The following is a 24061-nucleotide window of genomic DNA, read 5'->3' on the forward strand; positions in this document are numbered from 1 at the left end:
GGCTCAGGGCGGGGGGGGGGTCCCAACCCTCCCGCCCCAGGACCGGCACTGCAGCACAGACACAAGAGACCAGGCCTGCGGGGAAAAAGTGCCATAGAGAAAAGAAAGTATTTTATTAAAGCCAGACACTCTGATAGAAAATAAAAGTAGTAAAGGGAAAAGAAAAATAAAAAGCAACCCTTTGTCATCGGAGTTTGCAAGTTACAATGGTCACGTTTCGCACAGAACTACCCATGGCATCCATACAGAGATACAGAGACTACGCTACAGCCGGCCCGGCCGCGGCGAGGCCAGCCCGCGCCCTGCCCGGCCCCGCCGCCGCCCCGGCGAGTCCTTGGTTTTGTTTTTGTTTTCTTAAATTTTAAAACAGTTCACAAGAAAATTCATGCTAAGAGACACACGACATTGTAGAAACCCCAAAACAGCCTCTAAAGAGTATTAGGAATCTTTTTTTTTTTTTTTTTTTTTTTTTTTTGTCCTTTTAAAAGTTGTAACCTTTTCTTAAACAACATTCAGACGAGTAAAGCGGGATGCGCATGCAGCGGGCGCCTCCAGACACATGCACGATGCAGGCAGCACTTGTTTTTTTTTCTTTTTTTTTTTTTTTTTTTTTTTTTTTTTTGGTCATTTTTGCAACTTTTTTTTTTTTTTTGTCTCTTTTCAGTTTAAATCAGAATCAAGCAGATTTTTTTTTTTTTTTTTTTTGTTCTCGTGCTTCAGCAAAAGCACCAGGCTCGGTGCTCACACACAGTTTGCATGATGCCATGAAATGACGGATGCACACGCACGCACACACGCAGAGACACGCTCACATAGAAAACCAGCCTGGTGGGCAGCCAGGAGGGGTGGGAGGGATAAGAGAAGGGGGTGGCCCGGAGCTCCACGTGCCCCCGCTGCAGGCTGCTCCGGGGCCAGGGTCCCGGTGCACCCCTTGGCAATGCTCGGGCAGGCAGCAGCCAACACCCACAGCAAGGTTGGGGCGCAGCGAGGGGCTGTGGACCTCCCTCCCCCCCCCCCCCCCAGGCATGAGCTCACTCACAGCTGCAGAGTGCCCCCTGTACCCCCCCCCCCCCAATTCACTCTGTGCAGGCGGGGGTCCCTCATGCACTGCCCTGGGCGCCCCGACACCACCCGGCGCAGGGCACACGCCAGTGCAGGAGGATGCTGCGGCACTGCCGACAGCTCTGTGCATGCATGGCCACGTCCCCATGGGGCTGGAGGCAGATGGGACACCCCCCACAAACACCCTGCACCCCCCCCAGGGCTGGCTGCAAGGTGCTGAGCCCTGCAGTGGGGCAGGCCCCGGGTGCCCTCGCACCCCTGTGCTTGGGGTTGGGAGGGATTGGGGGCACGGCCAGCCCTGCATGGCCACTGGGGCACTGGGGCAGGGAGGGCTGGGGAGGGGGCCAGGCACGGCCCCTTCCCAAAAATCCATAAGAAGCTGTGGCTTTGCTACAGTGTTTCACTTTGGTACCAAGAAAAAGTAATTACAAATTAAATTAAACGCATCAAGTGACTGCTATTGCTGCCAGGAGCCGCTGCCCCCTGCCCCAGGTCCCGGCCTCGACGCGTGGCCCCATGGCTGTCACCGGCAGCCACCGGCCCCGGGCTCCTGACCCCGACCCCGACCCCGACCCACCGCTGCCTTGGTGAGGGGCAGGACGGGGACGGGGACAGGGACAAGGACGGGCCACAGAAGGGGGTGGAAGGAGGATGCCAACTCAGCATGAGGGCTAACAAGCCGCTAGGAACTGACCCTCTCAAAATCACAAGGAGCTATAGTTTAACCGGGGAAGAAAATCCACCCCCTAATATACCAGACATGAAGAGATTTATTTCTTTTCTTTTCTTTTTTTAAATATTTATATATATATTTATATTACGTATATTATATATATATAATATGTAAATATATTTTTTAAAACAATATAAAATGTTAAGACACTTCACTTAAATGTAAAGAGTTGCTTTTTGCAATCCAAAGAAATTGCATCATGATTTTTTTTTTTTTGCTTTTTTTTCTCTTTGTTATTCAAAAAAGGCTCGTTCTTCTGTACAAAAATGATTGATATACAAAAAAAGAGAGGGGAAAAGAAGAAAATAATAATAAAAAAAACAACCCAACAACGAACTAGCCAACGAAAGGAGTGATTCGATCTCTTGTTGCACTGCGGGTGGACGGTGCGCTTCACAACACGGCATTGAACACAGGCACACACGCGCACACATGCACACACGCACACACGCACAGCGCTCACCTTGCACACCCGCCGGGCTGGGCTGGCAGCGGGGGGGTGCAGGCAGGCGGCCTGGCCCCCGGCCCCCTGGGCATCATGGCAGGGCTGGGGCTGGGCTCATCCCCAGCGACCACCCCCGGTGCTGCCCCGTCCAGCCCCGCTCAGCCTGCTGACCCCAGCCCTGCTGCAGGGGGGGGGCTCTGGGACATCCTGAGGGCGCTGGGTGATGTTCAGGGGGACACGGGTCCATCAGGGTGTCCCCGTGCAGGCAGAGCCCCCGGGCATCGCAGCGTCCCTCTGCCCCAGCCACCATGATGACCCAGACGAACAATTAAAGTGCTACGTTACGAACCTACAGTGATGGGGGATGATCCCCGGCGCCCCCCCGCACCCCCTTTCCCTACCCGTTTCCACCTCCCCAAATTTTACATGCTCAACCTCTGGGCGCCCCAGCAAACCCCAGTCCCCCCTGGGCACCTCAGGGGCACCTGGGCTCCATCCTGGCCACCCATCCTATGGCAGAGCGAGCCCCATGGGGCCGGGGGCTCAGGATGCTCCTCGGAGCCAGCACCGACCTTCGGCGAGCGCCGGAGCGAGCGCGGCCGCAGCTCTGCCCACGGAGGCCCGACGGGCGCGGACATCGTCCCCTCAGGGCTCGGCGGAGTCGCGGCGGCCGAGAAGCTCAGCGGGGAGAGCGGGCGGCGGGCAGGGCGAGGGGCAGCGGGGGCGTCCTCGGCAGCCGCTTTTTGCCTGCTTTGCGCCCCCCGGCCACCTCCTTCGGCTTTTGGGCGGCTGCCGCCTGCGCAGGCGGGGTCGGGCGCCGCGCCGCGTCCTTGTTGCTTGAAGCTCGTGAAACTGGTGGGGTGAAGCTCTGAGAGCTCTTAAATAAACAGAAAACGGCAGGTGGGGAAGGGAGGGATCGAGAACCAAAAACGACAGCAACCCAAACAAACCAACGAAAATAAAAAAGGAAAACAAAAGAAAGAGGGGGAGAGAGAGAGAGAGAGAAAGAAACAGAAAGTGGCTGGTTGGCCATTTTGGAGCAAGATGTGAGACAGAAGTCGGGCCGTGCCGGAGCAGAGGCAGACACAAGTCGGGCCGTGCCGGAGCAGAGGCGAGACAGAAGTTGGGCCGTGCCGGAGCAGAGGCGAGACACGAGGTCGGCCACATTGGAGCAAGACATTTAAAACAAAGAGAGGGACACGTGGCGATGCCTCAAGGTGCCTCAAGAAGACAGTCCAAGGGAGGAGCACAAGGAAGAGAGAAGCCCGGCCCCAGGAGCAGGAAAACGGTTGGATGGAGCTGGCAAGGAGGCTCAGAATGAGATGGATGAGTTCCTTGCCCCAAAGGAAGTCAATACAGGGATGGATGTTCTGCCAGATGCAGGTTTTTCTGAGACTGCAGGGGAAGTCTCACTAGCCTCTTTAGATGGTCTAGCGGCCTAGAAAGAAAAGCAAGATTCAAGGAGGAGGAGGAGGAGGAAAAGGGGAGGAAAGTCAAACAGTTTCTTAAAAAAAGACCAAAAAAATAAAAGAAAAAGAAAAAAAAGGAAAAAAATAAAACAAAATGAAACAGGAGTTTGTTCAGAAGCAGCATTGATTTAGGCCTGAGGTCAAGCAGCTGGAAAAGGTCCACCACAAACAGAGCACGAGATGAGCTGGTTCCACGAGTTACTGGATGGGAAGGGGGCACCCCCGAGAGGAGCAGGAGAGAGACAAAAGAGAGAGACACAGACAGACGGACACGTGGACAGACACGCACACACAGAGGCAGGCAGGCGGAGGGGAGAGGGGAGAAAGGTGGGGTGGGGGGGACAAGAATCGCAGTGTTAGGCTGGGCACGCAGGCTGCGCGGTGCCTGCCCCAGCCGGCGGGGCTGCCGCAGAGGTGCTGTTCATCAGAGCCGAGTGGGGCCGCCCGCGCCACGGGGATGCTCAGCAGCCCAGCGCTGGCCCCGGGGGAGCCGCACTCCTCTGAGAAGGTGGCAGCGCCCACCCCAGCCCCTGCGCCCACCTGTGCCGGTGGTGGCAGCGCCAACAGCGACACGAAGCAACCCTGCTGCTGGCGATGATAAAAAGGGCTCGTGCAGAAGTTGCTCCGCACGGAGCCGGGGCGGAATGCACCGGGAAGGTGCTCACAAAGCCTCCGGAAAGGGGCAATGTCACCTGGGCTTCTGGGTGGGGGCATGGCCAAGCCCTGCACAAAGGACAGCAAGGACAAGGGTGCCAAGGAACCCCCCCCCTCAGCTGGGGAGGCAGGGTCCTGGCCCATGCTGGTGCTGCCACAGAGTGCCCAAGGTGGGGACTTGGTGGAGTGAAGTGACAAGGAACACGGTGACACTGGGACAGCTGGGACTGTGCTAGCACGTGGCCTCTGGGTAGGGGACTTGGTGGCACCGCCGAGGCTTCCAAGGCCACGGGGGACCTGTAGACCCCCCATGGAGGGGCCAGCAGCTGCCTGCCCGGCTGCTCAGGGCTGCGGGAGCACGGAGCCACACGGAGCCCTGTGGCTGGGGATGCTCCAGGGAGAGCCTGGCCACAAGCACCCCAAGTCTGCAGGCACCGATGAGGGGCTGAAACACTCACCAAGGGGAGGCTGCTGGGCGAGGACAGCCTGGGGACATGCCACCACCACCCCGGGACCCTGTCGCAGTTGTGACAAACAGCACCAGTGCGTGGCTCTGACCCGGTGCTCAGGAGGGGCTGGGGCTGGGCCGAGCCCTCGTGCACGAGAGGTGCCCGTTTTGCTCATGAGACATTTGCACAAATTGCACGAAATCCCCGCCACCACTCGCCCCAGCTACAGCTTGAGGTAGCTGGGAAACCCCTCACGTTTGCCTGGCAGGGTTTATGGATCCAACAGAATGAGCAAAATCGGGTTTATTGGGTGGTTTGTTAACGACAGGCCCAGGGAAGGGGACTGAAACACAGACCGGGTTGGGAAGGAGGACAGGACAGGGTGAAGCCGCTCGTGGTGCTCCCACGGCGGGGCTGGTGCGAGGAGAGCGGCAGGAGGGGAGGAGAGGAGCAGGACGGGGCTGGGGGGGGGGGGGACAGCCTGGCTGGGGGCACCTGGACTTGTGCCCGAGGGAGCAGGACAGGCACTGCGAGCACTGCCCCCCCCCGCAACAACACAGGAGCAAGTGAAATCCAGATGCGTGGATGAGCCCCGGGGACAGGGATGGGGTTGGGGTCAGGGACAGGAGCGGTGCCGGGCCGGAGGGGAGGCACAGTCCCATCCCACAGCTCTCCTCTTCCAGCTGCTGTGGCCCCCCCCACCCCATCTCCACGCTGCCGGTGCCCCGGTTCCCCCACCCTTGGTGTCCCCTCCTGGCTGCGGGGCAGGCTGAAAGCGCAGCGCGGTGATGTGCCGCGGGGCTGCGGCTCTCCAGACCCCGTCTGTCTCACGGGAGGGGCCTCTGGCCAGCTCCCCCTCCTCACCGTGGCCAAATGCTCTGCAGGGAGGTCTCAGGATCCCCCGGGATCCCTGAGCCGGGCACTGGGGCTCACCCAGTCCGTCAGGGCGGCAGCAGCACCCAGGGACGGCAGAGAAGTCGCCTCCTGCTTCATTCTCACCACCCCTGAGGTGAGCTTGCCCCCCTCAACTCCGCACAGAGCTGCGGCCCCCTCCCCAGCAGCCCCCTGTGGCTGCCCCTTGCCAGGCCCAGAGGGAGCTGAGAGCCCCCTGCCTGCACCCCGGTGGCGGGGGCCAGCACCCCGCGTCCTGCCAGGCTCAGCCAAGGGGGAGCGTGGCCACCGAGAGGGTCCAGAGCCATGAGAGCCGCCTCTGCTGGCGTGGTCGTCCCTCCTCCCTGCCCACCACCCGTAACACAGCGAGGGGGAAGCAGGGCTCGTGGCCAGCCTGCAGCTCGCCCTGCCGCTGGGGAGCCTGCTCTAGAGATAGGCTACCTGCTGCTGTCCCTGGATCCGCATGTACTCCATCCGCTGCTTTATGTGCTTGCTTTTGTCGGGGCTGCCCTGCTGGCTCTGCTTCAGCCTGGATGCCGGGTTCACCATCTTCATGGCCGGGATGGAAACGCCACCGCTCTGTTAGGACAGAGAATTTCGGGAGGCGGAGATTAAAACCAGCAGATGAAAACCCACACGAGCACAGACTGCAGCCAGGCACTGCTGGCATGGAGCACACGGGGCCATGCAGGGCCCCATGGCCCCATCCCCATGGCACCACCGTGCCATCCCGCAGGGCCCCGGGGCTCTGCCACACTGCCGGGACAGCCCTGCCGTGGCGCTGAGCCCAGCCGAGGACAGGGACATCGGCTCCATGTGCCAAGGGAGCCTTCACCGGGCAGCGCCGTGGTGACCCCAGAGAGCAGGCAGGACTTACCGAGAGCTGCAACGCAAACGGGGGGTTAGGGGCAGACACCGGGAGGCGGAGGGCAGGAGGAAAGCACCCTGCTGGGGTGCACAGCCCAGAGACAGGACAGGAGGTGACGTCAGGTGGAAGCAGATTCCAGGTGGAAACGGCGGCAGTGGGAACAGAGGTTTTTATTAACTATCCACACAGGCTGAGATACAAAGACTTGCGAGAGCAGCAGCAAGAGAAGCGTTACGTGTTGGCACGTCCCTAAGTGCGAGGAGATCCCCAGAGCAGGTACCCAGAGTGGTGCCTGCTGCGGAGCCCAGGCAGAGCCGCATGCTGCAGGCCAGCCACGCATCCCCCCACTGCCTGGGCACCCCAAAACCCCACACCACTGCTGCCCTGCCTGCCCCGTGCCGGCCTGGACCAGCTGCCCCTGGCAGCAAAAGCAGCACTTCTGTGCTGCCCCAGAAATGTGCATGGGATGCCCAGGCTGCGCCGCTGCCAGGACAGAGCCCACAGGTTATCTCCGGGGCCAGGTTAGTGGGATCGCTGCCTGCACTGGAACTCAGTGCCTGTCCTCCCTGCCTCGCCACGGGACCCCCTGTGCTCCTTCAGCCGGGACATGGGGACTCCCATACCTCACGGGAATCTGGTTCCCATCTGTGTCACAGCTCTGCCAGCGTCCTGGGTACAGGCAGGCGCTGGAGCTCAGCGCTCGCATCCAAGCTGCAGCAGCCCAGAGCTGTGCCGTGAGACCTCAGCCCCGGCTGAGCCAGCTCTGGCCATGCGGCCTCTCCTGGCAAGCCCTGATCTGAGCTCTGCTTTGTGAGTGCCTGCACATGTTCCAGCCACAGCCATAAATCCACCTCGTAGCTCTGCTGCTCCTGTGCACAGCTCAGGCGGTGCAGCAGGACCTGACAATAGGGGGAAATTGCAGCTACACCCACTTGGAAGGCCCATTCACCCAGCCAGAGCCCTGTAAAGGGACCGCCGAGTAAGTGGGAACCGGGGCTGAGATAATTGCTGCAAATGAAAAAGAAGATTCATTCATGAGTGCTGATTGTTAATAAAGGAGCAGGCTGACTTGTGAGTAGCTGAGGGCACTTTTCCCCCTCTTTTCCCAGCTATTCAGCAAGCCCAGTGGCTGCCACAGATTCCAGCAGAAACCAATTTGGACGGCTTCAGGGAGCCCGCGCTGTGATTTAATTAGGAGAAACATCTGCTGCTTCGCAGTGACACTTAAAATGCAGTTCCTCAGAAAAGTGCTTATGCTAAACGGAAAGACGAGGAGCGCCGCGTTCCCGCCCAGCTCCCCCAGCCCCTGCCCGCCCCGTGGCCGCTCGCTGCCGGAGCCAGCGCTGCCTTCGGCCACGCAGCGCGCGCAGCACGGGGTGCCCGGGGTGCCTGCTCCACCGCTCCCCTGCCTCCCTGCCCTGCCTCCCGCTGCTGGGAGCTGCAGGAGCCGATGTCACCGCTCCCAGCTCACAGGGGCCGAAGAGGCAGCCCCAGCCCCAGCCCCAGCCTGGGCAGGGGGTCCCTGCCCCCTAACCCAGCACCGGCAGCAACAGCGGCCTGAGCGTCCTTCTGCCACCCGCCACCCGGAGGGTGACTCTGCCCAGCTGGTAGGGAGCCTAGAGCTCGTTGGCGTGTGCCTGGATAGCTGCAGTGCTGTGCCAGAGCTGGCCCTGGAAGGGCCCCAGAGGAGGGCTCCTTTGCCAACCGCTTCTCCTAACGCACTTGGCTCTGCTGAGCCGATGTCGCTGCGGGGCTCTGAGCTACAGCGGCCCCCCCACGGCATGGCCAGCTCCTGCGGCAGCGCTGGCCGAGGTGACCGGTGCAGACCAAAGTCGGGTGCACCTGGAGCAGCCCCAACACCCGTGGCAGACACCAGCTGCCCAGGGTCTAATTCAGCACCCGTGCAGAGCCAGGGAGGGTGCGGGACAGCCCCGGCCCCAGGGCGGGGTGGTGGCAGTGCCTCTGGCACCGGCTGCCTTTACACGTCAGCCTCTGCTGTCTGCAGCCTCGCTCCAAGAGGATTTTTGTGTTACACCTCAGCTCGGCCTGGAGGTAGAGTCACAGAGGGGGAGCAGGTAGAGGTGGAGGAAGAGAAGACATCAGAGTGAATCCGAGGGCAGAGCACACCAAGAGGGAGAACAGAAAATAAACCTGAGGGCTGCTGAGGGGGAGCTGTGGCTTGGGTAGCAGAGGTGGCTTGGTCTGGCTCAGAGACGGGCTCTCAGGAGCATCCTCTTTGGGCCGGCTGAGATCCAGGGCAGTTCCACCATCACAGCCGCTGTGCTCGAGGTGCCCCGCACCCGCCTTTGTCTCCTCGCTGCCATCAGACACTGCTTGTCCTAGCAGTTCTTTAGGGAAAATAAATTCGGCTGCAGGGTGGCTGCTGATCTCGCTGATGGTAATTTCCAGCTCACGGATAGTTTCTTCGAGGCTATCCAGTCTCTGGTACGTGCCTTTATAAATCTCCTTGCTGCGTGGCGACATGCTGTGCAGGGGGGACACGTCCCCTTTGCTCCTTCCCCGAGGAGCGGGGCAGCAGAGCCCCTCCGCTGCCTTCCCACCTGCATCCTCCTCGCCTCCTCCTGCCCCGGCAGCCGGACCCACGCTGTTCCAGCCCGGTGATACTGCACACTGGTGAGGCCCTGGGGAAGCAGTGACCTGCCCCTGGGGGTGCCCAGCCTGGCACCATCCACTCCCCTGGATGTGGTCACAGCCCGCGGGACGCCTGGCTTTTGGCACTGGCAAGCCGTCGCGCTGGTCCCTCTGCAGGTGTTTGCAAACCCCGTTGGAGCATCCAGGAGGGACGGATGCCTCCCGTGTGCTCTGCCTGGCTCCTCCTCGGGGCTCTGCATCACTGGGGACGGCGCTGGGCCTGTGGCTGCCTGCACCTGGGACAAGCGCTGTGTCTTCGGCCCCCGGATCTGTGGCCTGCCCTCGGGGGTGAGGAGGCTGCTCAACCAAAGGACCTTGCGGTGCAGTCTGGCTGCTGCCTTCCTGCCTCCTGGCAGGGCTCAGAGCAGTGTCCTCTCCTTCTGCCCCGGTGGGCTGGCTCGCTCCTCGCTTTGGGGGAGACGGGACCTTGCTGTCTGCCGGAGGGAACCTGCGAGTCTCTCCTGGTGCGTGCTCACAGCCTCGGGATGGGGCACTCTGGGACTGCGGGGCTGAGGCTGGAAGGCCCCCGGGCATGGATGGAGACTTTCTGGGGGTGCCAGCAGACACTTGGCATCTCCCCCCTGCCTCAGGTGCAAGCTCCCCTCCGGCTCCTCCGCTGCCAGCTGGGTCCCCATGCTCGGAGCAGCCCATTTCCACTGGCACCTCGGGTTCGGTTTCAGGGGACGGCGGCGCAGACTCCCACTCGGTGAGCACAATCTGCGGGAGGGAGAAAGCCCTGCTCCCCGGGGGGGCCGGGGCCACCGGCTCCTAGGTAGAGAATTCAGACAGATTAGGAGCCGGGGAGCGGCACGGGCTGCCTGCTGGTGGAGGGAGCAGGCAGCTGCTTGGGGAGCACAGCCAGGCTATTTCGGGTCCCCTAGTTCTGGTCCCTCCGGGCATCGCTGCAGGAAGGTGTTCGGATAGGAAGGGAGCTGCTCGGCTCCCTGCCTGGCCGGGTCTGGGCAGCTGTGACCTCCCAAAGGTGTCTCGAGGCATGGAGTGACCGCGTTTATACTGTGCGTAAGGCAACCTTAGGGGAGATGTCGGCAACAAGGGGCTAAAATCTTCAGCAAGATAGACTCGGTGCTGCTGCACCTCCTAAATGTGTTTGGGAACCTGACTGCTGTGGTCCAGCTCAAATTTCTCTTGTACTGGTGTAAACTGGCAAGACGTTTGTGCAAGCACAGAGCCTAGCCCTCGGGGGCTGCTCGGCCCCACAGGACGCGCTGCTCTCAGTGCTCAGGACCTGAAGGCAGGGACGAGCCATTGGAAATGGGCTGTGGTGGGGTGACAGACCTTTACATCCCTGAGCAGCAAGAAGTCACCTGGAAAACCCCTTCCGTCCTCCCTGCACCTCTCTCCATTACTGTCCCAAGGGGGACGCAATGAGCCGTGCGGTGCCTGGGAGACCACAGCCCTGCACGGAGGCAAGCTGGAGCAGTGCTCTGGCAGAAGAGCTGCTCCCCGGCAGCTGCAGCAAAGGGGGGGCCCTGCTCCGCACCCCAATCCTGTCCCGGGCAGCGGCTGCAGCCTCACGGGGCTCCGTGCACAGCTGGCTCCAGCCCCTGCTGCTCTGCTCAGCAGCCCAGAAACTGGGGGGAGCTGGGGCCAAACCCAAGGAGCTCCCGGCAGCCTCCAGCCTCTGCCCCAGCCTTCACCTTCTGCCTGCATCATGCGCATGGAGCAGGCTCTCTGTGTCTCCATGCACCACTGACCACAGCCCCGCTTCGTTGCCACCCTCCCCATGTAGTGCCAGGCCACCCGGGCACCCAGTGTGGCACGAGAGCGGGGAGCCCTCCCTGTGCCCTGCGTGGTGGGGTGCTGGGGGGCCCTGCCTCTCCCCCATCCACGTGGCTGCAGGATCCGGCCCTCACGGGAGCTGCAGCAGCCCCGTGCTGTGCCGCAGAGGGGTTAGTGCTCGGTCCGGTGCCGTGTCAGTGCCGTACACGCAGTGGCAGTGAGCAAGGGAGTGAAGAGAAGCCATTAGTTGGTTAAATCAGAGAGGGAAGGAGCAGTGAGTTAAAAAGAGGTGGGAGAGGCGGTGGTTAAAGTGCAGCCGGTCAGGAGGAGATGTCGGCAGGAGGGATCGGAGCTCGGAGCGAGCTGTTACCTTCCATCCTTCGGCTGCAACGGAGGCTCCATTGGGCCACATGTCTGCGTGCCCAGGGGAGACGGCAGCCGCGGGCGGATCGTAACGGAGCTTGGGAATGAAAGGGGAGGCAGAGCTTCTCTGAAACACCTGGGGAGTCAAACACGAAGGGTTGGAGGAGGAAGGCTTGGGGCTGACAGAGACAGAGTCCCGCCAGGACAGGGGCTCAGCAGCTGCTGGTGGTGAGGGAGGCATCGGCTGCTCCCCGCTGGCGAGGTGCCCTGGCCACAGAGCACCCCCGCATCTCTGCTGCCCTGTGGTAACGCTTGTGCCCCCCGGGCAGGATGCAATTGCTCCATGCTGCCTGTCCCTGTGGCACCACACTCCTGCTGGGGATGGGGCGAGGACGGGGACACCCACCGCTGCACTGCTGCTCGGGGGTCGCTCCTGGAGCTGCTCCTGTGGATGCCCGGAGCAGGCGCAGCGTGGGGGCATCGCCCCCAACCAGCGAGCCGGGCGCCTGCAGCCCCCCCTGCCGCGCTCACCTCCAGCTCCGCAATGATGCGGTCCTCGTCATCGTCGTCCTTGATGGCAGAGGCGATGATGGGCGGGGTGGATGCAGGTCTGACCACCTCCGACACCGTCCGTCGCAGCTTCACCTGCGGCTTCTGGGTCTCCAGCTCCTCCGACTCGGCTTTCTGCGGGGGCGCAGGGCGGTGAGGGGCTGGGGCAGCCGAGGGGTGACCCAGCACCCCCAGCAGCCACCCCCACGGCCCCACTCCCCACCTTCATAAATCCAGGCTCCTTCTTGCTGGTGACGATGACTTCGCCGCTGCGGGTCGTGGTCAGCCCGTGGGACGAGGGGAAGCTCCGGCGGGGAGGGGGAGGCGGCGGCGATTTGGAGGGTTTCTCGGTCCGGTACCGCGGCACCGTCAGCTCGTCTGGGCACAAACGATGCTGTGAGGGCACGAGACCTTCCCCTTCCCCTCCAGCACAGCACTCGACGTTCTCCCGCTGCCCTCCTGGGCACGAAGCTCCCTTAGGGCAGCGCTGCCCAGCCCAGGGAGGCACAATGGGGACAGCACGAGGGCACGGCCAGTGCACACGTGGATAGAGCTCAGTGCAGAAAGCAGAGCTGACACCAAGCCCTGCCCCAATGCCTGCCCCTGGGACCCTGTGTGCACCCCAGCCTGGGATCCATGGGGCACCCCCAGGTCCCCGCGCCGTACCTGAGCCCCTGCGGCCGTTGGGGTCGGCCTTGCCCGCGGACTTCTGTGCGTGCTGCGGCTTGGAGGGCTTGTGCTCGGGCGTGGACGCGGCGCTGCTGCCGCCCGTGGCCTGCTTGTGCTTGGCAGCGAAGTCCAGGTCGGGGATGGCCTTCATGAGCTCGGCCTGCGTCTCCTCCAGGAGGCGGTTGATGTCCTTGGCACTGTACTGGGTCAGCGCTGCCCGCTTCTCCTCCCAGTCCCGCTCGGCAGCCTGCGACAGCCGGCACAGCCCCTGCAGCCCGCGCCGGCTGGCAGCTCCCCGTCGCCCACCGTGCCCACCACCTCCCCATCACTTGCGGTCTCCCAAGGCTCAGTGGCACACTGGGTCTCCCTGATATCGGGGACTGCCCAACACCTGGAGCTCCCCACCTTTAAGATGCCCCCTCCCTGACATCTGGGACCGCCCAGCACCTGGGGCTCCCCACCTTCGAGATGCCCCATCTGCTACAGACCCATCAAGAAGGATGTGCTCAGCTTCTGTTCCCAGTTTTAGCCGTGGGGGAGCTCCAGCAGGGTTCGACCCTTCAGAGGAGCCCCCCCCAGCTGTGGGTTTCGTTCAGACAGCACAGGAGGAACCTGCCCCAGGCCCTTACCTCCACAGACACGGCTTTGTCTGCGCTCTTCTTGCTGGGAGTCTCCGGGCCCGTCTGGGTCTTGGCAGGAACCATCTCCGGAGCTCGGGAAGGGTTATTGCTCTTGGAGGGGTGGGTCTGGGTCTGGGGGGGGCTGTGCCCGAAGCTGGGCATGCCCAGGGTCTCGGTGGCAGCCGTCAGGTGGTGGAGGCTCACTGGGGGGCTGGTGGGCATCTCCAGGTCCAGCCCTTTGCTGAAGTCTGTCTCGGGGGCCATCTTCTTGGGGGACTGGCTGAGGGTGTTGGGGGGGGTCCACACGCCCTCGTCCACTTGCCTGCAGGGGACAGAGGGAAGGTGCTGGGTCACCGCACAGCACAGGGAGCTTGGTTAGTGCAGCCTCTGCAAGCCGCTCCACAAAGACCCTCGCTCAGTGTTTGTGTTTCATGGCTGAGAGCCGGGAAGAGCAGGAGCACGAGCTCCAGCCTCCCTCAGCAGGGCACGTCAGCAGCTCCTCTACCTGGCTGTCCCTTTGCATGAAGCCTGGAAGAAATCGGATCCCTCCGAATTCTGCCCCTCTGTCAGATCTGGCTGAAACTGCCCTTTGGATTCAGAAGTTATTAGGAAACGGGAATGACAGGTAGGCAGATTCATGCGCTGTGTGATCATACGAGCTCATTTCCATAGAAAACCAGGCTAGAAATGAGCCTGAGGCGAGCCCCGGTGGCGGAGCACTCCTCGAGCTTGGCCAAGTTGTGAGCTTTCATGAAAGGTTTCGTAATCAGAGCAGGCAGGTGGGTGCAGCGGCCGCGCACGGCCCAGCCTACCATCGTTATTGGATCGGGGAGAGGATTTTCTCCATCAGAAGAGTTTTCTGTTCCTCAGGAAAGAGATTTCTGACCACATCAAGTGTCTCCATTGCATGCAGATATATGATCAAGTATTTTCAAGGTGATAAGGAAAGACTGGTTTTGAAAGAGGGGTTCCCACGTACGCCCTGGAAAGGACCAAGGGCATTTTTTAATTCCTTAGCAGAAAAAATGAACCCTTTTTCAATGGCTCTGGGAATTCTGACCCCTAACATAGAGAGGACACTGGCTTACAGGTGGAGGACACAGGAGCAACCGAAGGGCCTGGTTGTGTCCTCCAAGGTGCATACAGCCCCCTCCTGCCTGCAAGGGAAGGACCGCGGGGCTGTGTGGGGCTGTAAGGAGGAGGTGGAGCAGGGGCAGCGCCAGGGGCTGCGGGGCAGGGGCTGGGCTGGGGGCTCGGCAGCAGGGCGCAGTGCTCACCTGCGGATCTGGGCGAGGGTGTCTGTCACCGTCTTGCAGCGCTTGAGCAGCCCGTCGAGGCGGTTGGGCTCCTCCTTGAGGAACTTCACGGCTTCCACCTCCACCCGCAGCACCACCCGCATCTTGCTCTGCAGGCTGGGGAACTGGGCTGTGGTGGGAGAGGGGGGTCAGGGGGCACTGCAGGGGACCCCACACCCACTGAGACCACCACAGACATCGTGTCTGGACGGATGGGTCCCGGGGAGCCCAGGCTGTTGTCTCTCCACCCCCCCGTGCCCCCCATCCCTGCCTGTCTCTCGCAGGCACCGGCCCCAGCCCCTGGCAGCTGCAGTCTGCAGCCCTGGGCACAGATCCTGACCTCTAGCCAGGGGCTCAGTTGCGGGGACCCTGCAGGCTTAGTGGCAGGGGACACAGAGCAGGTCATTTCTGGCTGCCCAACCCCTGCCTCGCGCACTTGTCCCAGCTGCTCAGCATCATCCGATCTCACTGCAGGACAGCGGAGCTGCTCCCACCTCTGCCCCGTGCCCCCAGGCCCTCCCCATGTCCCTGCTGTCCCCCCCACCTCTCGCAGCCTCAGCGACTTCTGCCAAGTCCCTGCTCCGTCTGCCCACGCTGCGGCACGCAGGAGCTCTGCCACTTCGAATCGAGGCGCAGGGCGTCTGCTCGGGGAAGGCAGGGTGGGGACAGCCGGGGACAGGAGACTGCAGGAGCAGCAAAATCGCTGCAGTGCGTGCAGGGGGGTGACAGCAAGGTCCCCTGGGGCAGCAGCGCCAAGCACGTGGGAGCTGGCGGAGGGACTTGAGATGATTTTGGCACCGGCAGAGCACCAGGGACCCATCCCTGGGAGCAGCACAGAGCAGGAGCACGGGGCGCAGCCCTTGCACCCAGGCAGCCTGTAGGACACGCGACGCAGCCCTGCACTGGCACGGGGGGAAGCCTGTTCTGGGGCATGAACAAGCCACGTACAGCAGAACGGGCTCCAAAAGGTGCATTTACTCAAACCCGGAGCCACACAGCAGCGCCAATAGAGGCTGACAGCGTCCTCCCCCCCCTGCAGCGCCCGTCCTCCTCCTCACCCTTGAGGTCTGTCAGCGTCTCCCCCAGCTGCTTGAGCACCACGGCCTTCTCCTCCAGCTCCTGCACGGGGATGAGCCGGTGGTTGTGGGCCAGGTCCTTCTGGATCTTCTCCACCGACTTCTCCAGGTCACTGCGAGCACAAAGCAGGGCCGGGGTGTCACTGCTGTGCCGGGACGCTGGAGACCCCGGGGAGGAGCTGGTGGCCACGGGCAGGTCCTCATGGGACAGGGGGAGAGGAGAGCTGTGTCCTCCCTCCCACGCTGGGCACGCGGTCAGGGATGGGGCTGGTGCCATGCGGCACCTGGATTTGCACCAGCAGAGGATGTGGCCGGGGGGCGTCAGGGCACCAGGACACCCCCCGCGTGCTCACTTCAGCTGCTGGGTGATCAGCTCCTCCTCGTTGAGGTACCGGAGCCGCTCCTCTTCCACCAGGCTGCGCTGGCGCTGCAGGGGGTCCTCGTGCTTGCGCATGGTATCGGTCACCCGCACGCTGATCTCCGTCTCCGTCCGCCGCAGCATCGTCTTCACCGTCTCCTGATTCTGCAGCTGGGGGGGCGAGGGAAGGGGGTCAGGCTGCTGGCTGGGCAAGCTGCCCCGCAAAAAAGGTCACCAGGAAAGGGGGATTTCTGTGCTCCCGGGCTGGAGCCTCCCAGCCAGAGCTGGGCAGGGCCGGGGCCCCCCTGTGTACCCACCTGCAGCTTCTTGAGCTGCTGCAGCTGGTTGCGGAGGTCGCTGGCGTTCTGCTGCAGGTCGTGGAGGTGCAGCTGCATGTGCAGGCGGGTGATGGCCGTGGGCTGCCCCGCTGGCGTGCTGGTGGCAGAGGGTGGCGGGGGCGCGGGCACCGGGGTCCCCATGCCGCTGCGGCTGGTCGCTGCAGGGGGCAAGCAGAAGCTGCTGAGGGAAGGCACCACCCCGTCCCAGCGGGGTTTTCCTGGGAAACCCTCTCCTTCCCCACTCTGTTCCAGTCCAGCACTGCTTCTGCCTGGCCTCCAAAACCGCCATCAGCTCTGTCCCCAAGCTGGCACCAAGGTGAGCCCAGATCAGAGCCGTCCCCTGGCAGGATGGGGCCCCCCCGGGTTCTGGCATGGGATGGGGCTGCAGCAGCACAGTTCCTGGGGCCAGGGACCCACGGCAGCCCCGGGACATGGGGGGCACTGCGGGGAGGTGGCTCTGCACCTCTCCCCTGCCACTTACACGCTGATGGGGGGGTCCCGCCGTTGGTGGCTTCTGTCTTCTCACTGCAATGAAAGAGAGGAGGGGGTGAGCGTGGAACAGGCACCTCTGCCCTCTCCAGCACTTTGCCTGGAGGAGGCCCCCCCAGGTCCATGCCTGCCCCCCTGCCCCTTACCTGGGGGTCTCTGCCTCGGAGCCGCGGAGCAGCGCGCTCTGCACCAGCCCGGTCAGGCTGGCGATCTGCTTCTCCATCGCCTCCATCCGCTCCCTGTGAGGGAGGCAGGGGGTGAGGATGGGGCATGGCACCGCGGACCCCCCGATGGCACGGCTTGTCCTGGCCTCACCTGCGCTCACCCACCAGGTGCTGGGGTCCATGCAGGTCCCGGGGGGGGCACAGGGGGCACAGTGCAGCCATCAGCTGCCGTACCCAACCCCCTTTGTTCCCTCTTGCTGCCTCCTGCTACCCCCAGGTGGCTCCCCCAGCCCCGCACAGCTCGGTGCTCATCGCCCGCCCCAGTGCTTCTGCTGGGATGGACTGGGGCAAACTTGGCCCTGCTCCACCTCAGCTCCCCGCCTGCATCGGAGGACGGTGACCTGAAAGCAGAGCCCATTTCCACGGGGACGCTCCTCCCGTGCCCTCCCTCACCTCGTTTCTGTATCCTTGGCTGGCACTGGGGAGCTGAACCCCGAGAGCGGGCGGTCGCTGGGGCCGGGAAAGAGCTCGGGGGGCCCCGAGGCACTGGGGTTGCGGGGCTTGCTGACGGGGCTCTCCATGAAGACGGAGGAGCAGGAGTCCTTGCGGAAGGACTGGCGGACGGGCGAGGACCGGCTGGGCGGCCCCGAGTAGGGGCTGTGGGGGCTCTGCCCTGGCTGCACGTCCACCAGGCGGCCATCGGCCATCTTCTGCGGGGAGGAGGGGGGCATGCGGAACCCCAGGCCGGGGCCGTACGTGTCGCTGTACATCTGCGCGTTGGGCTTGTACAGGCTGTCCTCCAGCTCCGTCTGCAAGGCGGCCGCGGAGTAGGTGCTGAGGGAGCGAACGGAGCCCCGCTTGTAGAGCCCCCCGGAGTAGCCGAAAGGGTCCCCCATGCCGGCCAGGGACTGGGTGGAGGTGATGCTGAGCCGGCCCTCGTGCACCATGCTGTAGGGATCGGCGTACAGCCCCTCGTTCTTCACCAGCACCATGTTCTTCCCGGCCAGGTCCTCGTCCGGCTTCACGTCGCGGCGCTCCAGGATGGCGCTGGGGCTTGGCGAGACGCCCGGCGCGGGCGGCAGGTTGGAGAGGCGCTCGCCGTGGTGGACGGGGCTGCCGGCGTAGGAGGGCGGGCGGCCCCCGCTGTAGGACATGCGGGAGCGGGACGGGGAGGAGGACTGCAGCACGGGCGGAGGGGAGCTGGAGGCTAGGTGAGAGGCTGGGGACATGTTGTTCAGCCGGCGGGTGGGAGATGACTCCCGGGAGGTGTAAACCATCTCCCGCTGCGGAAAGGGGCAGGGATCATCAGCACGGTGACCCTGCGGGCCGGGCCCCTTCCCTGTCCCAGCCCCTGCCCCAGTGTCCCCCTCCAAGGACCAGGAGCTGCAGCTCGCATGTCTTCACCTGGCCTTGGCAAACAGCAGCTCCCTCCTTCCCATCCGCAGGAGCAGGATGATTTATTCTGATGAATCCCCAAATTATCATGTTTATCACCCCCCTGTCAGGCCCCAAACATCCATTCTTTTAGAGTAACACTTAACAATGCTGGGACCGGGGAAGAGGAATGGCAGTCATTACTCCTTCCACAAACACAGGCAATTACCGGGCCCTCCATCTCCATCACTTTCCCTCTTCCAGAGCCCAGCACCAAACCCCGGGGCTCTGCCCTGCCCCAGACACCCAGCCCCTTACCCTCAGGTCGCCGTTGGTGATGTGCGAGGCTGGGAAGGAGGCATACAGGGGCTCTTTCCTGTAGATTTTAATGATGCTCCTGTCCTGGATATCACTGCAAGGAGAGGCAGAGCTGTGAGCCGGCACCCTGCGAGCACAGGCAGCCTCCCAGCCCCAGGACTGCACCCATGCCCCCCCTGCTGCTTGCAGACTACTGATGTCTCCGTCTTCAACACCCTCAAAGAAACAGAAATCAATGTCAGGGATCCCCTGAGAGATGCTAGGTCAGGGTCTGCAGCACCAGGGGCTGGTTTGGCTCAGTAGAGATGAGCAAGCGTTGCCTGCTGTGGTCCCTTTTGAAGGCATTTACCCCCCACAAGCCCTTTGTTTCCTCCACCATTTTCAAGGAAATCCTTCCCCGTTGCAAGGGTCTTTCCATCCCCGCTCGAAAGGGGGACACCGGACTACGACCGCAGGCAGCGAGGCTGCCAACATCGGCTTGCCTCTGAGATGGATGGAAAATGCAAGCTGATGTGCTCAGCACCCCATGCCAGGAGTGAGCAAGCTCTCGAGGGTTTGTGCAAGGAGGAACATTGGGAGGCTGCTGTTCCCTGCCTGAGCTGGCCCAGGGTGCTCGGGACCAGCAGAGAGCCTGGGCTGGATTCCTGAGCCCCCCCCACATCTGTCTGCCCCTCACCGGACATCCTCCAGCTCGTAGAAGACGTTGCGCGACTCGTCCTTGATGAGGATGGCAGTGTTGGGAGACTTCAGCATCCCCATCGTGAGCTTCTGGGGGAACATGTGGACGATGAGGGCGTGCAGGGTGTCCATGCTGCTGATCTCGTGGGTGATGTGGACGCGCCTCGTCTCATCCCCAAACTGCAGGAAAAGGACCCCTGCAAGCAGAGCGCGCAGAAAGTGGTGAGGTGAGGTGAGCCCTGGCCCCAGTGCAATGCTGGTGACGTGCCATGGGCAGGATTTGTGCCCCGTGTGCCTCTCCCAGCCCCAGGGCAGCCCGCCCCCCCTCTCCCCCGCAGTGCCGGTACCTGGTGAGCGCAGCTTCGTCTGGCTGGTGGAGCGGGACAGGGGCAGGCTCTGCCGGAACCGATTCATCCTGTTGAAGCCCAGCGGCAGCTCCGCTTCCGACATGGTTTCCAGGGATTCGGCCGAGGCGAAGGAGAGCTTGGCTTGGTCGGCCAGGCCAGGCTGGGAGCCCTGCGAGTGCCGGGAGCTCCTGGTCTGCAAAGGGGAGAGCAGGGAGGTGAGAGGAGCGGGGTGCTGGGTGCCCCTGCCCTGCCCCGGGCCCCTCCGCTCCCCCGGAGCCTCGTGCAGGATGCGGGCAAAGCTGAGCCGTGGCTGGGGGTGCTCAGCCCCCTCCCAGCTGAACCCATAGGCACAGCCTGGACACATCTCTGGGCTCAGCACCCCCTCTGCCCACTGCCCCAGGATGTACACCCAGGCGTGCCCATGTTTCCCACTTCAGGCTCGCAGCACTCCGCGTCTCAAAGCCTCCCAGCACCATTCCAGGCGCCTTTGAGTTTCTCCTCCAGCAACCCACTCAAAATAAAAGCAGCGATCGCTGGTAACAGAGCCAGGGCTTGCATGCGAGCACTGGAATAACCTTAGCAATTACAGGAGGTTACACATCCATTACGCCAATGAACCAGCTCCCGGGAAACATAAATGCCTGGCTTATTCTGGAAGCAAAGCAGCGGCAAGGTTTATGGCTGCCTGAGCCGGGGGAAAGTAATGGGTTTGGGTTTACAGCAGTGAAAATTTAATATGCCAGGAGTCCAATTTCACATGGCCAGGCATATATCCCCTGCATGAAATTCAGGCTACAGACACGGGCTTTCCGCACAAATGTGTTTAAGCCCTGTATGTGGGCTCTGTGCATGTAGACAGGATGGTGCCTGCTAGGTAGAGGTCAGCACACTGACACCCAGTGACACCCACTGGCACCCACTTACCCTCCCGGAACGGCTCGCCCATGGGTACACAAGGGCTGGGTGTGAGCCAGGAGCAGCTCGGTGAGCCCCAGCCCCACGGGCAGGCAGTGCTCGTGCAAGCAGCGGCCACGGCTGGAGCTGCTCCTGCCCCTTCCAGGGTCGGGGTGAAGTCGGGGGCAATTTATGGGGTGGCCCTGGCGGGCAGAAGGGGACTTTGTGCAGGATAAACTCAATGAGCAGCGGTGCCAGGGCACAGCCCAGTCGTGCCCAGGGGCTGCATCCACCCCGTCCACAGCTGAGCCAGGGGTCGGACAGACGGACGGACAGACAGACAGACACTGCGCAGGCAAGTCTGGGTCCCGCAGGTGCCCACCCACGCAGCGGCTCGGCGGAGCACACGCTGCCTGTCAATGCCTGGAACGCGAGGCTTGATTTTCCAGACACATGTTTAACGTGGGCAAATCAAACAGAGAGAACAAACAGCTCCCGGGGTGTGGAAAAGGCGGCGTGGAAGGGACAACAGCTCTATTTTAAGACCAAAAAGAAAAATCAATATGAAATGATAACAGCCATCATCGTCATTTAAATTAGACATTAATTGGAGGATTTAATTAATCCTGTGGGGCGGGGTTTTCTAGGACTTGAAATGTTCTCGCTGTAGCTAATTGCTGGAAAATTGACTGCTTAGTTTTGTTGTTGTTGTCTCAGCGCAAGGCTCGTAGGCAGCACAGATGCTGAAATTCTTCCATCGGGTGGGATCCCAGGTGGGATCCCACCCCGAGCCAACACCCTGTCCCCAGTACGCGTTCGGTCTGCAGAAAAGAATCATTAAAAAATGGATTTCGTCCGGGGGGGGGGGGAGTGGTCTCTGTCTCTCCCTCCCCAAAGCACGAAGCACGACAGGACGGCTGAGATCGCCGTTGCCACGTCGCATCACTGTTGCTATGGGTTGCGGTGTGCACATCCCAGCTCAGCACCCTAACGCACGGCACGCAGCGGGGCCGTGGGCTGGGGTGGGCTGGGGACAGCTGCCCCTGCTCCTGGCCCCAGTGAGCCCGGACCCTGCCTGCCCTCTGCCTCCACCCCGGGGCTTCAGCCAGCCTCGAGTAATTAAGCTGCTCTGACGGAGCTAATTATGGCATCCTCAAAAAAAAAAAGAAAAAAAAAAAAAAGAAGGAAAAAAATCCCAGCAAGATGAAAATTAATGGATTTTTGGCCCGGAAGGGACCGCTCAGATCATTAGCCTGATGCTCAGCCTGGCATGCAGAGGGACCAGCAGCAGCGCCGAGCCCAGGGGAAGCAGCAGCCGAAGGGACGCGCCCAGGCAGCGCAGCCCCAGCAGGGGCAGGATCGGTGCCTGCATCGTTCCCCAAGGTGTAAGAGGGGCTGAGCAGCCCCCAGTGCTGCGGGGGGGTCTCTGCCCTTTCTTGCCGGTGGCCATTCCAGCCACAAGAGCTGGCGGGGGGCACCCACGGGGCTGGGGCACCTGCAGAGCCCCGCAGCAGCTGGCAGAGCCACAGGCAGGAGCTGGCAGCTCCTTCCTTGGCCTCCTGTGGACAATTAATGGCACGACTCCTAGGGAATTGTTTTTCATTGCTCTGCCTCACTAACGACTTATCCCACTATCAGGCAATACGTTTGCTGACAGCTCGGCCCCCACACATCCTGACGGCTGCCCCTGTCAGCAGCCGACATGGGGAGGACCCGGCAGCCCCGGCACGCTCCCCCAGCCCTGGTGCGCTCCCCCAGCCCCGTTTACCTCGCTCGCAGCCCTGCTGAAGGAGCTGGGACCCATTCATGTCCACCAAACCCTCAGCACACCCCCACGTGTCAGGACCCAGCACCCTTGTGCAGCTTCATCCGTCACCGTGGCTTCTCAAATGGGCACCCGGATCCCTGCTCCTGCTTCCCTGGAGATACCTGGGGGGGGGGCAATCCTGCCTTGCCGGGCACCAGATTAAGCCCTGGGCTGGGCAGTGCCCGGGGCAGCAACTCCACTGCCAGGACTTTACTGACGGCCCCTCAGAGCTGCCAGGGGGAACACTGTGCTCGGCCGAGCACTGCCCCGATGCCAGGGTGGAGGCCGTGGCGTTGCCTCCTCCCCGGGCACACACAGCTCCGGCTCCACAGGCACCTGCCAGGGCCCATGCTCAGGTGCTGGGGCTGAGTTTTCATTCCCATGCACGATGAAAACCAACATCAGCCCTCACGCCGACTCCAGAAGGGAAATCTCTTTCTCTGTCTGGCCAAGAGCGTGTCACGCCCTGCAGCTGAGGAGCGAGATATCAAAGGCTGCGGCAGCCAAGCACCCAGCGCACACCAAGGAGCGGAATATCCTCCTCCTTCAGAGCACCTTTCATCCCCGGGCCTTATCTCCCTGCCTGCTGCACAGCGTGGCCCCACGGCTGCGCGACCGGGCTCGGAAAGGATTGATGCTCTGCCAGGACATTGCAGCCGTGCTGGGACCAGAGCTGTGCTGGTGGCAGCTGGGGAAGGATAAATCTGGGGGTGCTGGATAAATCCCGGGTGCAGGAGCACTTTGCATGGAGGAGACCTCAGGACCCCCCAGCCTGAGAGCAAAGGTGCTCGGTCCCCTCCTGCTCAGTTATGCCCCCAGGGACAGTTTTGCCCGAGCTCAGAGCCCCGATGCAGAGCTCAGCACCCTGCAGCTTCCAAAGAGCCGATGTCCCCCACGCGCCCCAGGCACCGAGGTTTTCCCCGCAGTGTCTGAGATCCACGGCGGCAGCGAGCGGCCGGATGGAGGGGGGAGAGCATCCCCCTCGCCGTCCCCATGCCGCAGCGATGCCACGCTGGGAGATGACCCATTTCTTGCTGAACGAGCATCGCAGCACAGGGGTAACGCAGTGCCGGCTGACTCCTGCCACGGCCGCGTGTGCTGGGAGCCGGGGGCCCCGCGGGGCTGAGCGCCCTGGGCAGTGCTGGGGGCCCCGTGCTCTGCCCTGGGAGCACGGCACGGCCCCGAGCGTGGGAAGCAGCAGCGGGTTCATGGTCGGAGCACGGAAGGGAAGCAGAGGAGCGCAAGTGCCCAAGAGCAAAACAAAGCTGCCCAAGGCCACCAGGCAGCTGTTACAGTCCTGGCAACGAGGGAAGGAAGCCCAGCAAGGAGCTCACTTTCGGGGCGGGGGGGAGCAGAGATGCGATGGCTGCGGTGACAGGCACCAGGGGCAGGGTGACTGCAGCCTGCCCCAAGATGAAACGTGCCTGCTCACCTGCCACGGGGCACTTTAAAGCCCCCGGTAGCCTCCTGCACACTAAAGCAGAGGAAATCTTGCTGGGGCAGAGGCATCAGCAAAGCATCTCCGGCCTGGGAGAGCGCCAGGGGTGCTGCTTTGGTGATTTGCCCAGTGAAAGCCCCTCGCAGAGCATGGGGCTCCCCAGGCCCCCTGGGAAGGCAGCCCCCCACCCCGGCTCTGTGCTGCCCTGGGAGCCTTATGTAAAAGAGGTGGGATGGGGAAAGGGGGGGCCTTTGTCTTTTATCTCCCCAGAGCTAAAAAAAGACAATTAAGCAATTCTTTTAGCTCCTAAAACTTCCAACA

General features: G+C 62.5%; 1 protein-coding gene across 10 annotated transcripts in view; it reads right to left on the reverse strand.

Moving 5' to 3' along the window:
• Positions 1 to 95: 95 nt before the first annotated feature.
• SRCIN1 (SRC kinase signaling inhibitor 1) overlaps positions 96 to 24061 on the reverse strand; it is a 70587-nt gene continuing 46621 nt past the window's right edge. For 7 of the 10 annotated variants that reach the window (XM_040537114.1, XM_040537113.1, XM_040537117.1 and 4 more), the window contains 18 exons: positions 19602 to 19794; positions 19253 to 19451; positions 18577 to 18670; positions 17338 to 18167; positions 16867 to 16959; positions 16713 to 16756; positions 16211 to 16389; positions 15889 to 16064; positions 15518 to 15648; positions 14442 to 14589; positions 13174 to 13486; positions 12542 to 12791; positions 12099 to 12253; positions 11858 to 12010; positions 11334 to 11462; positions 8723 to 9991; positions 6145 to 6282; positions 96 to 3678 (listed from right to left, as the gene is read on the reverse strand). In XM_040537114.1, the coding sequence (XP_040393048.1) occupies positions 3553 to 3678; positions 6145 to 6282; positions 8723 to 9991; positions 11334 to 11462; positions 11858 to 12010; positions 12099 to 12253; positions 12542 to 12791; positions 13174 to 13486; positions 14442 to 14589; positions 15518 to 15648; positions 15889 to 16064; positions 16211 to 16389; positions 16713 to 16756; positions 16867 to 16959; positions 17338 to 18167; positions 18577 to 18670; positions 19253 to 19451; positions 19602 to 19794 (4620 nt within the window). In that variant the 3' untranslated portion in view covers positions 96 to 3552. Of the gene's footprint in view, positions 3911 to 6144; positions 6283 to 8722; positions 9992 to 11333; positions 11463 to 11857; positions 12011 to 12098; positions 12254 to 12541; positions 12792 to 13173; positions 13487 to 14441; positions 14590 to 15517; positions 15649 to 15888; positions 16065 to 16210; positions 16390 to 16712; positions 16757 to 16866; positions 16960 to 17337; positions 18168 to 18576; positions 18671 to 19252; positions 19452 to 19601; positions 19795 to 24061 lie in introns of all 10 variants that reach the window. The other 3 variants (XM_040537112.1, XM_040537118.1, XM_040537119.1) reach the window with 3 other exon arrangements.

This window comes from Cygnus olor, chromosome 25 (genome assembly GCF_009769625.2).
Source record: "Cygnus olor isolate bCygOlo1 chromosome 25, bCygOlo1.pri.v2, whole genome shotgun sequence".
Classification (NCBI taxonomy): Eukaryota; Metazoa; Chordata; class Aves; order Anseriformes; family Anatidae; genus Cygnus; species Cygnus olor.